Genomic DNA, 14,217 nt, shown 5'->3' with positions numbered 1-14,217 from the left:
GCTGTGCTGGGATTTGATGGAGACTGACTTCTCCAAGGAGGCTGCTCTATTCTGCTCAGTGGTTCCTGGTTGGATAAAAACTGCTCCTCTATTTTCCCTTCCTCTGTGGTCCTACTGTGTGGCACTTGGCATGATGGTTGAAATCATCTATTCAAGAGCCAGACCACCTTATAACAAATCCAACTTTTGCCACTTACTAGCTGTGTGACCTTGGGAAAATTCTGAGCCTCTTCTTGTCTCGGTTTCCTCACCGTAACATGAGGATAACAGTAGTACCCACTTCACGGAGTTGTTATGAGAAATGAATGCATTACTACATGGCCAGTGCTGGAAGGATGCTTGGCGACAGATAAATTTGTTGATTGTTATTATTTATTCCATTGCAGAGCAACTGTCACTTTGATTGTTCTTTTCCCCCACTTGGCTGGAAGCTCTTGGAGAACAGAGCAGTGGCTCAAGCTCAGGCCAGTGTCCTCATGCCTAGTAGACCAGGCCTGACCTTCATGTGTGATGAGTGAGAGATAGTGTGATCAGAGCCAGGGGCTGAAGGAAGGTTCGTGAGGAAGACACCTATGGCCAACTATTAAAGATCTTTCTTTGTTGGCCAGCAAGTACAGATGTCAGTGATGGCCAGGGGACCTGTAGGTCTGTTGCAGAGCAGGCTTAGAACCCAGATCTCCTGACGCCAGTCCTGGTCTCCAACCACAGCATCAACTTGTTTACAAGTTCCAGTAGCTGCTGCTCCTTGTTTCATAGCAAGACCACCCCCACCTGCCCAACCCCGCTCTGCCACGTTTGTTTGCTTAAAATAAAGGAAGACAAGTCTTTGGAAGCTCAACAAGGAGATGGCAATGGAAAACGTAAGAGGACACAAAATATCCCTCAAAGGGGTTGAAATCGACCTGTTGTGCACAAAACTGAATAACTATGAATTGGGGCAAATGTGTCATTAGACAAAGGGAGGAAAGACCTTGAGTGAGAGAAAGCAGGATGTGAGAGAAGGCTGAAGCAGAGAGAGGGAGAAAGCAGGATGCGAGAGAAGGCTGAAGCAGACAGAGGGATGTGGGTAAGATGTTCTGGGCAGTTGCATCTTTGGTTGGAATAAACTTTTATGTTCTCTCCACTTCTCGGGGTTTATCTTAGGGTTGGTCATCGAGAGGAGACCTTAGAGCCTCTTAAACACAAGCACCCACAGGAGTGCTTTTCCTGAAGATTCTCTTGTCCTACCGTAATGCTTTCAGCCATGCTCCCCATTCTGCACTGGCTAAGAGTTGGAGTCCCCAAGGATCTGGAGAACTCAGCCAGGCTTCCAGACACCTAGGTTGATCTCTAGACTTGTCGGCATTCTGGAAACTAATGATGGCCTTCCAAGCACTGGTGACCATCCTCACCCCCAGCCAAAGACTCCGGAGAATCCCTCCCAACTTCTACGCAAACGTTTACAATTTCAGAGAACTCTGCTAGAGATTTGGAATTCTGGGAAATTCCTCCAGTGCTTCAGGATTTCCAAGAGCTGCCCCCAACTCTAATGTACCAGAGCTCCTCTTCAAAGTTGGACAGTCCTGGAGAACTACTACCCTATTTCACGGGGCCGGAGAAATTCCTCCAATTCCGGCATTCTGTAGAAAGCTTTCCTGTGGAATCTACTGCTCTCAGTTAAAAGCACAGGATTTGAAGAGTCTTGATACATTACTGGGGTCCGATGGAATTCCTCCAGGGTTAGGGATTCTGGATAAGCTGCAGTTCTTGAGTAAGGATGCCGATTGGGAGATGGACGCATGGTTCATGTGATGGGGGTAGTGGGGACTAATCACCTTGAGTCCTGAATCTATCTCTGGGAAAGTAAGTAGGGATTTTGCTGAGCTGGACCCAGGAAACCGGAAAATCGTTTTCCAGTGGCTCCAGTGGGAGAAGGAATCATCCAAACAAGAATGAACCGGCAACAGCCAAGGTCCCCCTGGGTGTTCCCTGTCCATTCTTCCCAAGGCAGCCAAGGAAAGCTTTCACGCTCAGTGCTAGGGGCCTCCTCTGCCTGAGGCTAGAGACCTCCCAGCAAGCAGGGCCACATTAGAGTGAGAAAAGGCCTCTGGGGAACGGAGGAGCCCAGGCTCAAACCTGCCGAGCCACACAGGCTGATGTAACATCAAAAGCACCTAGAGTAGAAAAAAGTGGCTTTACGGCATTAGCCCGGCTTGCCCTCCTTCTACCCTTCAGGTCTCTGCACAAATGTCCCCTGCGTGAGACCTTTCCTAACCCCCCTATATAGAACTGCACCCGCCCTGACAGATGGACCTCCTGCTCTGTTTTGCTCCATGGCATTTATCACTATCTGACTTCCCATGTGTTTTGCCCAATGTCTTGTTTCTTGTCTGTGTTGAGGGTAAGGCTTCCTATGCTTTGTTCAGTGCTGGCCCAAAGTTGTTTCTCAACTAAATAATTGTTGAGCAAATTGTTTCGGAACCCAGATTGTCAATTCTGTCAAACTGTCACGTCGACTAAAAGCTGCTTTTGGCTAAATTACCCGCAACAGGCGAAGCCTCGTGCTAAAATCTTTCCAAATGTCAGTGGATTTAATCCTCATGACTGTCCCATGAGGGGCTACTATTCATGTATCTATTCTGCAGATGAGGTGACTCGGGCCAGCGCAGTTAAGTCACCTGCCCAGGATCACTCGTGGTAAGTGATGATGTTGAGACTTGAACTTGTGTCATTCCGTCTACGGACTGAACCCGCCCACCCTGCCTGGCCCGGTGCCTGTGGTGTCTGGCTGTCACCCCACCACCCTGGGTTCTGCCTCCATGGACTCCAGCCTTCTACAAACACCTCTATTCACAGTCACAGGTCTTGCCTTTCAATCCGTGGCCACTGGGGGCTCCAGCCAGGGATGACCCTGACACACCCAGCTTCAGGGCCCAGCTCTGCAGAGAGGGGCTCAGGAGTCAGGGCCCTGGGAGTGGGGAAGCCTCCGAGAGTCCCAGGAGCCTGCCCCAGGTCACACTGCACACTCAAGTGTAGCCTGTAGACACCTTGCTTTTATCTTTGGGCCCTTACTTACTTCCCCCGGGAAAATAGGGCATAATTAGGGAACATTCCCTGGGCTAGTTTCCACAGCGGTGGGTAAAAGAGTGTTGGGTCTTTTCTTGCTTGGTCTGGCACTGGGGAGTGGGGTGGGGGCAGTCGGAGTTGATTTTTCTCAGGCCAGGCCTGTGGGCAGGTCCAAGCACTGTTCCAGACGATGGATGCAACCCCTCCCCGGGCGCATCCCCAGGCGCCCTGATTCTCCCCAGCGGCTCCCTGGCTTGTCCTCCGGCCTCCGCCTGCCCCTTCCTCAGTGCTCCCCAAGCCCGTAGTGAGGGGTCCCCGCCTGGGGTCTTGCCTGAGCCCAGTGCCCAGCCCCTAGGTCTCAGGGGATACCCAGCCTGAGGCTGGCTCAGGTACCACTGGTTGGGGCATCTCACCTCTCTCTGCACTGATCATTTCATTGGTCTTCCACCTCCAGCTCATCCTTACCAGTTAGTCCAACTGCCACAGTGGCCAGTGTGACCTAAATGCAGACCTAAGCTGGTGACTCCTTAAGACTCTTCTGTGGTTCCCTGCCATCCTCGGGACGAACCCCAACTCCCGATGTGGCAGACAAGGCCATGCACTTCGTGGTCCAGGCAACCTTTGGAACTCTGAGCCTTTGCCTCTGCAGCCCCTCCACCTGCCCTGGGCCAAATGCTGTTCACCCTCTGAAACTTAATCATGGCTCTCTTTGGCAAACCTTCCCTGACAATTTCTGATTGGGTGACCCTCTGTGCCTCCACTGCCCTGGGATTCCCCCATCAAAGCACATGTGTGAGGTTGTAAGTGTCTGTCTGTCTGTCCCCCACCAGACTGTGAGCTCCCCAGGCAAAGCCAGCTTGTCCCTTGTCTGTCTTCTTTGCCACCTTGATTTACAGTTGTTGCCAGTGGTGTCTGCTGAATGAATGAGTGAATGTATGAACAAACAAAGGAATGAGCCATGTGGGTCTCAGTTTCCCTAACTATAAAATGTGAGAGTTAGGTTAGCCTCGTGGCTCTTTCTGCATTGAGGTCCTCCCACGCGCACCCCCAGTTTCTCATGTCACATCTGGAGTCACCCCTGATTGCAGACCCACTGCATCCTATTGGGCACTGTGCTGGGAATCATGATATTCATAACCTCCTTGACCCTTATTTAGAGATCAACAGGACAGGAAGCCATGTCTAATGGACTGAAAACCAGAAAGTGGTCCAGGGAGGATGCAGGGCTTGCCCAGGGTCTCAGAACCGATCTGCGGCATCAGAATTCACGCTTCATGATCCCTCCAGCACCAGGACACATGCAGCTGGGACAGAGAGTGTGAGCCCCTCGGTCCACCACCTGCCCCAGCTCAAGGCCAAATCAGTTTCCCCCAGGCCTCCTCCATGGAGATGCTCACCATTCAATTTCCCCGTGCCTGCCCAGCGGCATAGAGTAGTTGCTCAATGAAAACTTGTATAATACATGAAAGGAAATGGGAACCTGAAATATTCCTCATCAGAGGGCAAGGGGACACACACCTCTGCCAGGAGTCCTTGCCTTCTCTTCCTCAGAACCCCCCAACCCCCCCAGTCTCTCTGGGATTCCCTCAAGGGCAAGTCAGAGGACAGGACCAACCAGACTTAGAGGGGATGCCTCTCTTTATTCATTTATTTCACCACTGCTACCTGGTTTCTCCTGAATCCGGTCTCATTTCTCCTGGTCTAGGCTGGCACCCTCCCTTTGCTTCCCCAGACTGCCCCATCAGCCCCCACCCCCATGCCTCAGGAACTGCCTTCCGCCCAGCCCAGCTGCAAACTGGAGCAGCAGCTGCAATAACCCATTTAACAGATGGGGAGACTGAGGCCCAGGAGTGCAGAGCACAGCTCTAGGTCACGTGGTGGTCTCCTGGGTTCGCACTTTGCCCTCAGCAGGAAGGGAGGACCCGGCTGGGGCTTCCACTGCCTTCGCTGGGGGTGACTGGCTCCGGCCTGGGGCTTCAAGTGCCTTCACTGGGGGGTGGCTGGCTCCGGCCACGTCCAAGGGAGTTGCCGATTTGATCTTTGAGGGCCTCCAGTCTCCGGGCCAGGTTTGGAACTGCAGCCCCACCTGAGGGACAACGGTGAGACTTGAGGCCAGCACTCCCTTGGACCCTGCCTCACCCAGGCCCATCAGGGTCCCAACATCCTCTGGGGAAACCTCAGGTGGTACCCACTCCCCTCCCCCTGCCATGTACCCCATGGGCTCCAGCATACATCTGGGAGTGCAGGTGGCCCTAGGAAGAGAATTCTAAGTTCCAGAAATAGAAAGATCTTAGAACTCTCACCTCTTAATATGCCCCCTATTTCAGAAATGGGAGGACTAAGGTTTGGAGAAGGTGGGTTCTGGCCCAAGATGACAGAAAACACTGGCAGCCCTTCCCCTGCTCCTTTCTTCACCTCTAAGCACTGGCGATGTGTTCAGGGGCCCCATGGGCAGGGGAGGTGCAGAGGGTACCACTTCCTCCTTGGTCAGCATTTCTGCCAGGACCTGGGTCTGAATCCAGTCGCTGTGACTCCTGGGCCAGGGTGGGTTGGGTGGTGGGAAGCGAGCCTTCGCGTTCCCGGGCCTCCTCCCCCACCCCCACCCCCCAGTGCCCCAGAGCTGGACCCACCTCTCTCTTGAGCACTTGGCAGAGCCAGGGCTACATGGGGGCACCCAGGGTGGGGGCCGGGCAGACAGGGGCATGTCAGCTGGGGCCTTAGAGCCAAACACCTGCAGGCAAGACCAGAGCCCAAACTGGGTGACCCCAGCCCTGCTTCTGTGCCCCACTTCCCTGGCGCCGACCATGTCGCCACCATCCCTGCCGTATCTGCCCCATGGGGCACTAAGAATGTCAGGTGGGCATAAAGGGGTGGGGTCATGGTCACTTTTTCTGTGGGCAGTGCGTGGCCCTTGTGATGTCCTCTCTGGAGACAAGGAACTCCATGAGGGCAGGAACCATGTCAGGTCTGTGAATCCTCAGTGCCCAGAACAGGGGCTGCCACGAAGCAAGGAGCTTAAGGAGGGTTATTGAATGAGGAAGTGAACACTCATTCACTAAGTAAATGCATCCATTAACTCATTCATTAAGTAAATGCATAAATGAGTAACATGTTAAGTGAATGAATGAGTACGCAAACAGCGGAGCACGTTCCCGAAAGAAGGTAGGATGGGGAGAAGGGGCAGGAGAGTAAGTAGCTGTTTTGAACCCTGGGCAGAGAGAACCCAAAGCCAGCCACTTCCCACTATGACCCAGCCCGGCACATCAGAGTCCCCGGAGTTCTGGAGCTTTCCAGACTGCAGACTCCCTAGATCCAGGTCTCCAGATTGCCAGCCTTCCCTCCCCCCACCTCGGCCTTTCCTACCTGGGGCAGGTGGAGCTCCCTCCGTGGGCAGGCCCAGAGGGCCAGTGGCGCTTGGCACAGGGGGCAGAGGTGGCAGCAGGGGCAGGGGCAGAGAGGCGGCAGGGCCTGCAAGAGGCTGAGTCAGGGGCTCTGTGACATTCCTGCTCCTCCCCTCTCCGGGCTGGGCAGAGACTCACGTGGCAGGGGGGAGGTGGCACCATCACACAGGGACACGGTGGGGCTGGGCCAGGGCCCGGCTGGTGAAGGTAGCAGGCAGAGAGGAGGCGCCTGGAAAGAACAGTGGGGTCTGTCTGTCTGTAGTCCTCAATGCTACCAGCAGGCTGGCACCAACGTCCTGCTTTTAACAAACACTCATGGAGTGCTTACTATATGCAGGCACTGTTCTCAATGCTTTACATATGAACTTATTCAATCTGATCTTTAAGACAACCCTGGAGGACCTCCCTGGTGGCGCAGTGGTTGAGAGTCCACCTGCCGATGCAGGGGACACGGGTTCGTGCCCCGAAAAAAACATTTATAAAAAACCCCCCAAAAACCCTGGAAGGCAAGTACTATATCATCCCTATTTTACAGAAGAGGAAACCCAGGCAGTGAGAGGCTAAATGACTCACCCAAGGCCACACAGCTGGTGGCAGAGCTGGAATCAGAACCCAGGGGGTCTGGATCCAGAGATCAGACCTAGCCGTTTCACTGAGCCACCCCTTTCCCACCTGCCCTCCATCCAAAGGCTTGTCTCCGGCCGCGCTCACCTCTCCAGCTCGTGGACCTGCTGAGCTAGGATGCGCTGCTCATCTTGGGCCAGGTCCCGGCTGCTCTGCAGCTGCCTCTTCTCTTTCCTAGGAAGAGCAGGCCCCGGGACCATGACAGGAGGCAGGGCTGGCGGGGGTATCAGTCAGCCTCTCTTCACTGCAGCACAGTAGGAGCCCCAGGAGGCAGGTGGGGACAGAAGGGGAGCCAGGGACCAGGGAAAGGAGGAAGCCCAGCAGTGAGGGGCGGGGCACGGGCGGGGGCAGGGCCCTACCTGAGCCTCTCGTTCTCCAGCATGAACTCCTGCAGCATCCCGTAGAGGTTCCGCTGAGCCCAGGACACCCGGGCCGCAGTGAGTCCAGAGGCTGCAGGGAAGAGGGAGGTAGCTGGAGCCCCAGGAGCCCCAGACCCTATCCTCATCTCACTCCACCCCCAGGGAGCTCATACCTTTGGGGTCCATTTGGCCCAGTTGGGACCGCAGGCGATGGTTCTCCTCCTGGAGCTGCAATAGCTCAGTCTCCAAATGCTGGGGTGGCTTTGCCACAGGGGACTGCAGAGAAACAGACCCAGAGTTGTGGTTGTAAACATTTCACACTGCACAAGGGCTCTGGGGTTGCAGACTGAGTGGAGCTTAAAATCCAGCCCATGCCCCACTCGTCAGCCTTGAATCCTGGCCCAAGGCTGCGTCCATCTGGAGGCGGCACCTTGTCCTAACAGCGTGGAAGCGCCTGGGGGGCCTGCTCGAAGCCACACCCCACTCCCTGTCCAGCCCCAGACTCAGCTCTGTTCAAACCTTGGCCCGGATTCTGACCCCAAATAAGGCCCCACGTCAGACTCCAACTTAACTCAGACTTACCATGATACCAGCTCGGATGTTGGCCAGACCCTGAATCATGTTCCTAATCAGACTCCCACCCTAGACCCTCCATAACCCTGACTGTGACCCGCACCCGCCCCCCCCAACCATAACCCCATCATCAAGATTCCGACTCTAATCCCAACCCTGACTCAGTCCCAGACTTCAACGGGACACCAACTCAGTCCCCAGCTATTGCCTGATCCCCCACCCTCTGCCCTGCCCAGCCCTCTGCCTGGGTCTCTCCACTCACCTTGGGGGCCTGGGGCCGAGTGGTGATCCGCTGAGCTCGGCTTGCATATCGCAGGGTGCTGAGGGTTTCGGGAAGGCACTGGGCTGAGGGGGACACGCAGGCCACCTGGGGAGGACTGCCCCTGAGTGTTCCTCTCTGGGAGCCCTCCCTCAGGACCCAGCCCTCCCCGCCAGTCCCCCTTAGGTACCATGAGGGTCACCCCACGCCCCCCCAGCGAGTCCGCCAGCAGCTTGGTGAGCTTGCTGTCCCGGAAGGGGATGTGGTTCTGCTTCCGCTGTGGGTCCAGCAGCAGGGAGATGCAGTGACCTGGGTGGGGAAGGCAAGGTTACCCTTCATGTCCAAGGCCACCCAGCGGGTACTCTGCAGAGCCAGGATCTCCACCCAGGCTTGTAGGTCTCTAAGATATCTCTTTCCACGTGATCTCATTACCCGTTCAGACTGGCTTCTGCCACCAGACGGGGCTCCATCCCTGATCCCCAGGGCCCACTGAAGGGCCTGGCACCTGGCAGGGGCTCAGGAAATGTCTGACAAATAAATCAAATGAAGAGGCATTCCCTATGCGTCTCCCCATGCATGCACAGAGGAAGGCCAAGGCCCCAGCTGTTAAGGACCTCAAGGCCCAATGACCTGGGGGATGGGGAAGAGGGAAGACATGTTAGTGCCCTTCCCCTCACTGGGCCTCAGTCTTCCCAAATGCAACAAGGGACAGGTTGAATGTCTGAGGGCTCACACTCTGCACTTGAGTGTTTCTACCTCCTCAGTTAGAATGTAACTGTATCCTCAGTATTTATAGATCTATAAACAAAGTTCTAAGAGGGAAAAAGCATGAGACAACAGCCAGCCGAGGCCAGAGGGAGGCCTGTGGCTTCTGAATCACAGCTCTTTAACTCTCCTCCATGCCCTACAACTCCTCTGGTTTCCCTCACTGCGGACAGCTATGGGTAAGGCACAGAGGAGGGATTCAGGAAGTCAGTCCAGCTGGCCCCAGATCTTACCCAGGGCCAGCAGGCTGCGGTTGATGCTGTTGGCCTCAGTCATCAGCTCCCCACGGGATCCTGTGGCCGCCACCTTCTCACTGCCAGCCAGGTCTACAAAGCACAGCTTCCCCCCGGCAGGGGGTTCCCCGGGATCCACAGGAGGCATCTGCTGGGGTTGGGGGAGCAGGGCTTGATGGGGACGTGGGCGGGGCTGTCCCCATCAAAGCCACAAGGCCAAGGGTTTTCACCATTACCTCCTGTGAATGCCCAAGTTGTTTTATACAGCCAGAGGCAGACCCTTGCTGGGTGGCCCTGGGCCAGCTCTTTCCCCAAGCTGGGGCACTCACAGTTTGGTGGCTGATGTATAGTGTGAGCAGGGCATGGCTTCGGCTGGAGGCCTGGTTCATGGTGTGAGCTGAGCTCCTTCTACGGCTAAGACCTAGAGGGGAAAAACATATGGAGCTGGACGTGGTAGGAAGAGCAAGTGGTCACCAACAAAGAAAAAGGAGAAAAGGCATCCTGGTAGAGGGCCCAACCAGTGCAAAGGCACAGAGGCAGGAGAGTAGAATGATGGGTGCTGGGTCGGGCTCTAGCACAGATCAGTGAAAGGGGGCTGGAGAGAACTGAGTGGAAGAATGTCAGTCTGATTCACATTTTATCAACATCTCTCCCACTGCTGTGTGGACGGAGAGAAACTCAGACAAAGAGGTCAGCTGGGAGGCACGGCACAATGCTCGGCCCGAGCCCAGGGTCTCAGTGTCCCTGATGCCGGCCACAGTAGGTGCTCAATAAAAATCTGATGAATGGATGGATGAGAGTGGAACTGAAGGGCCTTTAGGCTAGGCTAGGAGGTATGGCCTTTAGTCTCGTGGCACTGGAAAGGTCTGGAAGGGAAGCGGGATGTGGTTTGCTACATGGAGAAGCATGGACTGAAAGGAGGAGACCCTTCCAGGGGGGAAAAATGAGGCCTGACTGAGGCAGAAGCCTAGGGCTGGAGAGGAGGGTGGGAAGAGTCTGGAAGGCAAAATCAGGAGGCCTGGGGGGTAGGGATGAGGGACATTCTTGGGCTGTATCTGAATTGTTGGTTTGCTGGCTCTTTTCTCCCCCAAGGGTCATCTCTGAACCCACAGCTCCAGGCTGGGGCCCCGAGGGCATCTCTCGTACCCCAAAGCTCCCCTGAAAAAGCACGCACCCATTTGCAGAAGTTCCATCAGGGCCCCCAGACTCCCAAACTCCACCACCCGCAGATGCTCCACGTAGAAGCCCCGCGTCTTGTTCCAGCGAACAGGGAGGGGCCGGGGAGCCCCTAGGCTCAGCAAGTCTCGGACCTGAGAGTGGAGGGTGGAGGGTGAGGGAGGGGCCTCTCTGAGTTCTTGCTTCATCCACCCCGAGACCTCATGGTCGACAGTCCCCCATCTATTCTGCCCCTTGACCCAGCCTCCTTGGAAAGAAATGCCTCCTTTTCCTTGTGGGCTGTCTTTCTAGCCTTCTCAGTCCCCCACCTGCTCATTGTAGATCTCCAGATAGGAGGCATGGAGAGTGACAGGGGCACCGAGGTGCTGCACGCGGTCCAACAGCCAGGCGAAGGTCCTCTGCGTGATGCCGGCCAGGCTGGGGGGTACGGGCACGCCCTCCCCCTGGGGGAAGAAACAGCTGGGGCTGGCTTACCACCACCGCCGCAGTTATAATTACCCTTTGTAGAGCACTGTGCCCAATTCCCATACAACATCACATTTAATTCTCAGTCAGTACTATCACTTCCATTTTACAGATGAAGAAACTGAGAGCTAGTAAATAAAGGGGACACAATTTGAACCCAGGTGCTCTAGACTGGCCAAGTCCCTTCACCTCCCTGATCCTCAGTTTCCTTGTCTGCAAATAAATGGGGCTGGGCCCCATCGTCCACGTCGCTCCCCTCTGGGAGTCTGCGCTGCCTGCGGCTCCCCAGGGCTTCTCGCCCACCGACCCCTGACCCCTGCGGGCTCCGAATGCGATCGGCCCACCTGGGGAGGAGGTCCGGTCAGGGTGTAGGTCTTCCCAGAGCCGGTCTGGCCGAAGGCGAAGACGGTGCAGGAGAAGCTGCGGGCCGCAGGGGTGTGGCTGTACCCAGGGAGGGGTGGGGGGCGGGGGGCGGGGCCGTGTGGGGGCGGGGCGTCACCAGGCCTCACTCACCCGCGCAGCGCCAGGTCGCCCAGGCGCCGCACGCCGCAGGCCCGGAACACGTCTTCTTGCGTGCGCGCCCCGTCCAGCACTGCGCCGAAGCGGAACGCCACGTCGTGGCCCCCGCCTGGGGGGCTCACCTGGGAGAGGGGGCCGTGGAGAAGGGGGCGGGGCACTCTGGGGAGGGCGGGGTTCACCTGGGGGAGTGCGGGGCCTGGGGGAAATTGGCCTGGAGGGACCTGGCATCTTCCCGGTAGGTGTTTTTGGGGGAGTGCGTGGGAGGTCCTCACCTGCAGAGTCCGGGTCCCTGAGCAGTGCAGCACGCTCTGCTCCCCTCGACGCAGCTCCGCCGCGCTCATGGGACGCACCCTGTGGTCCGAAGAGGCAGGGAGGGGGTGGATGGTCCATCCTGAAATCTCCGTCAATGCCTTCCTCGCTTGGACCCCTCCTAGCCAACCTATACCCACCTGAGCACCACCTGGATGGGCGTTTCTGGCCCCTCTGGTCCCTGCTCCAGGTTCCGCGCGGGGTCCCTGTGGCAGCAACGCGAGTTAACCATCCCTGCGCCAGCGGCTCCTTGAACCTCCCTAAATCTGTACTTACCCGTCGGGGGACCCGCGTTCCTCCATGTTCTGCTTTGCACACGGGTTAGCTCCGCCCGAGTCTCGTTCTTTTCCCTCCCCAGTACCCTCCCCTTCACCACACTGGGACTGGCTATACACACCTTCCATCCTCCACCCTCATCCCCCCCTTCCCAGGCAGCCATCCATCCGGAAAGGCTGGGCCTACCCAGGGCTAGCTAGTTAAAGATTTACCCACAGCCACCTCTGCGGTGGAGAGAGTCTGTAGCTAGGGGACTCGAGTCTGAGGATCACTTGCCCTTGGCCAGTCCCATCAGGAGGGACCACCCAGACCAGCCTCCTCTGTGCACAGATGGGGAAACTGAGGCCGGGATGGGAAGGACTCAGCCAGGGCCACACAGCACGTCTGGGCAGAGCATGGACCAGGCTCTTCCTACTTTCTCTGCCTACTCCTCCAGTTTTGTAATCTTCCTCCCCACCTTACCCCTCCCCAGCAGTTCCAGCTTCCTCTAGCTCAGAGCCCCAGGAGGGGAAAGGGGTCTAGAGGGGTGGGAGGGGCCCAGGTCTCAGTACCAGGAAGATGTGGCTGGACTGAATTCCTTGAGCTGAGCTGACAACAGGCTCTGAAGCATCTGGTTAAACTTTGGGCCACCTGCCTCTCCAATGCCGGAGCTGATCCAAGGCCAGGGAGGCTGTTTAACTCTCTCCTGGCCTAGCTGATGAGAGCAGCAGAGACGTCTGTGAACATGCTGGGCCGGGGCAATCACCCATTCAGTGCCATTCTTCATGCAGGGCACCGGGTGGAGGAATCACATGCAGATCCTGCCCCTTCCAAGCTCATAGTCGCGCTACGGAGACAGGTAAGTGCAATCTGATGTGCAGGGGTTTGGAGGAGGGGGTGGGATTCAGAGGCCTTTAGGAGCAGGGAGGTGAGAGTGGTGGGTGAGTGTGTTCCAGGCAGAGGGAGCATATCCTGCAGGAAGGCCAGGATGGAGTGGGGAGATGTGTGCGGCATTGAGAGCTGGTTTGAGGCTGGACTCAGCTCACTGAAAGGCACATCAAAGAATCTGGACGCATTCCTCAGAGAATCAGGAAGCCCATGAAGTGTTACCAACAGGGAAGTGACACCATCAGTAGGTATCGATTGTTATAATTATTGCCATTCTGGCTATCTCTGCATGTTCTCTGAATATTTCTGTAAATTCCTCTTCCTTCAAAGAAACATTAGAATGAAGCTCTAATAATCACCCCCTCTTGACGAAACACGCTCTATACCACCACAAATGACAGCCAACTATCAGAGCCACCCAAGTAGCAAATGATTTATCTTGGGTGGCAGTGAGTTCCCCATGCACTGGAGGCATGCAAGCAAGAGCCCAGTTGACCTTTTGGTTTTTTTTTTGTTTGTTTTTTTTTTTTGACCTTTTGGTTTTATAGGGCCTTCTAGCTAGATCTGCAGGGAGAATTAGGTAGAGCAAAGAGCCGCCTCCAGCTCTGCCACTAACAAACCGCAGAGCCCTGGGCAAGTCCTTTCCCCTTTTAGCCTGTTTCCTTCCTACGAAAAGAGATTAATGATCCTGCCCTTATTTTATATAGTTCTGTGATTTCAGTGAAACTATAATTGAAAGTGATTCATATATTGTAAAGAATTATTTAAAGCAAAAATAAAAATCCCTAGATGATCTCCAAGAGTCTTTTCAACTCTGAAGTTCCTTAATCTATTATATTTTTTGAATCCTTGAGGTGGATAGGACAAGAATTACCATTGCTGTTTTTTAAATGAAAACAGAATAAAACATAACAGGAAAATAGAGATAGGCAGGGGAAGTTGTCTAAGGAGAAAATAGCTGTAAGTGGCCCAACTGAGAGAGTTTAAATCCAAAACCAGGAACTCTAAGTTCTTTGCTGTCTGCTGTGGCAGGTTGCCTTTTTTTCATGTCGTAAACCCAGTAAGTGAACGAGGGTTAAGGTCTATGAGTCACTCACATCTTAGTGTGCATGGGTTTCATCAGATTGCTGTTCCTCCTCAAACTGGAGTGAGGGGAACCACACTGAAGGGATTTTGAGACAAGTGCAGAGACAAGGGACATGTGCACCTGGGGTGTGACGAGCTGTTTGGTCAGGACGTTTACACCAGGCTCCCAACCTGGATCCGAATGTGGCCGTCACTGGGTGTCTACAAGCAGGAGCAAAGTTCTGGTTCTGGTCTCTCATGGTGAATGTGAACATCTGCCA

At 55.4% G+C, this 14,217-nt stretch overlaps 1 protein-coding gene across 2 annotated transcripts; it reads right to left on the bottom strand.

Annotated features, from left to right (window-relative positions):
• Nucleotides 1–4,688: 4,688 nt before the first annotated feature.
• Nucleotides 4,689–11,960, bottom strand: KIF12 (kinesin family member 12; the record flags this gene model as incomplete). 2 transcript variants are annotated; one of them, XM_082655824.1, is made up of 18 exons in its annotated part: nucleotides 4,689–5,131; nucleotides 5,461–5,579; nucleotides 5,676–5,776; nucleotides 6,409–6,513; nucleotides 6,585–6,675; nucleotides 7,158–7,244; nucleotides 7,430–7,520; nucleotides 7,603–7,705; nucleotides 8,265–8,369; nucleotides 8,452–8,570; nucleotides 9,260–9,410; nucleotides 9,589–9,680; nucleotides 10,434–10,569; nucleotides 10,744–10,878; nucleotides 11,245–11,320; nucleotides 11,414–11,541; nucleotides 11,692–11,770; nucleotides 11,869–11,960. In XM_082655824.1, the coding sequence occupies 18 exons, from the start codon at nucleotides 11,958–11,960 to the stop codon at nucleotides 5,022–5,024; spliced, it is 1,920 nt and encodes a 639-aa protein (XP_082511950.1). In that variant the 3' UTR covers nucleotides 4,689–5,021. The 2 variants fall into 2 exon arrangements, with proteins under 2 accessions (XP_082511950.1, XP_082511951.1); XM_082655825.1 differs by having other exon boundaries at nucleotides 9,260–9,407.
• Nucleotides 11,961–14,217: the final 2,257 nt, after the last annotated feature.

This window comes from Grampus griseus (assembly GCF_964374135.1).
Source record: "Grampus griseus genome assembly, chromosome: 6".
Classification (NCBI taxonomy): Eukaryota; Metazoa; Chordata; class Mammalia; order Artiodactyla; family Delphinidae; genus Grampus; species Grampus griseus.
The sequence above is the reverse complement of the archived record's forward strand: the minus strand, read 5'-3'. Positions and strand labels throughout refer to the sequence as shown.